Source organism: Colobus angolensis, unplaced genomic scaffold, assembly GCF_000951035.1.
Source record: "Colobus angolensis palliatus isolate OR3802 unplaced genomic scaffold, Cang.pa_1.0 Scaffold64, whole genome shotgun sequence".
NCBI lineage: Eukaryota > Metazoa > Chordata > Mammalia > Primates > Cercopithecidae > Colobus > Colobus angolensis.
Genome location: NW_012120043.1, coordinates 3,300,785 through 3,301,319, shown reverse-complemented (window position 1 = coordinate 3,301,319; position 535 = coordinate 3,300,785). Strand labels below are relative to the sequence as shown.

Sequence of the window (535 nt, the reverse complement as noted above, 5' to 3'; positions counted from 1 at the left end):
CCTGTAATCCCAGCTACTCGGGAGACTGAGGCAGGAGGATCACTTGAACCCTGGAGGTCGAGGCTGCAGTGAGCCGTGATTGCACCGCTGCACTCCAGCCTGGGCGACGGAGTGAACCCAGGGGACACAAAACAAAGCGGGGCTCGTGACCCCTTCTCTTCCCTCTTTACCCCCAGATTTTCTCCCTGGGCCACTGCCCTAACCAGGACTGGCTGGCGGTCGGAATGGAGAGTAGCAATGTGGAGATCCTGCACGTCCGCAAGCCGGAGAAATACCAGCTGCACCTCCACGAGAGCTGCGTGCTGTCCCTGAAGTTTGCCTCCTGTGGTGTGTCTTCTGGGGCGGGGGGGCACACCCCCAAAACCGCAACAAAACCCAGGGTGCCTATTCGATCCGAATCTTAGATAAATAACAAATAATGTTATTTATATACTAAAATGTTATTTCTCTACTAAGTTTTATATACTCAAAAGCAAATCGTTAGTACAACTATATCCCAAATGGTGTGTGGGATATACTTATACTAAAAACCAAA

The 535-nt window shown here is 50.8% G+C and overlaps 1 protein-coding gene across 1 annotated transcript in view; it reads left to right on the top strand.

Annotated features, from left to right (window-relative positions):
* The window catches only part of TLE2 (transducin-like enhancer of split 2), a 95,267-nt gene that overhangs the window by 87,505 nt on the left and 7,227 nt on the right, over nucleotides 1-535 (top strand). Inside the window, exon 17 of the mRNA XM_011964125.1 lies at nucleotides 177-380. Within this exon, the coding sequence (XP_011819515.1) occupies nucleotides 177-380 (204 nt within the window). The remainder of the gene's footprint in view (nucleotides 1-176; nucleotides 381-535) is intronic.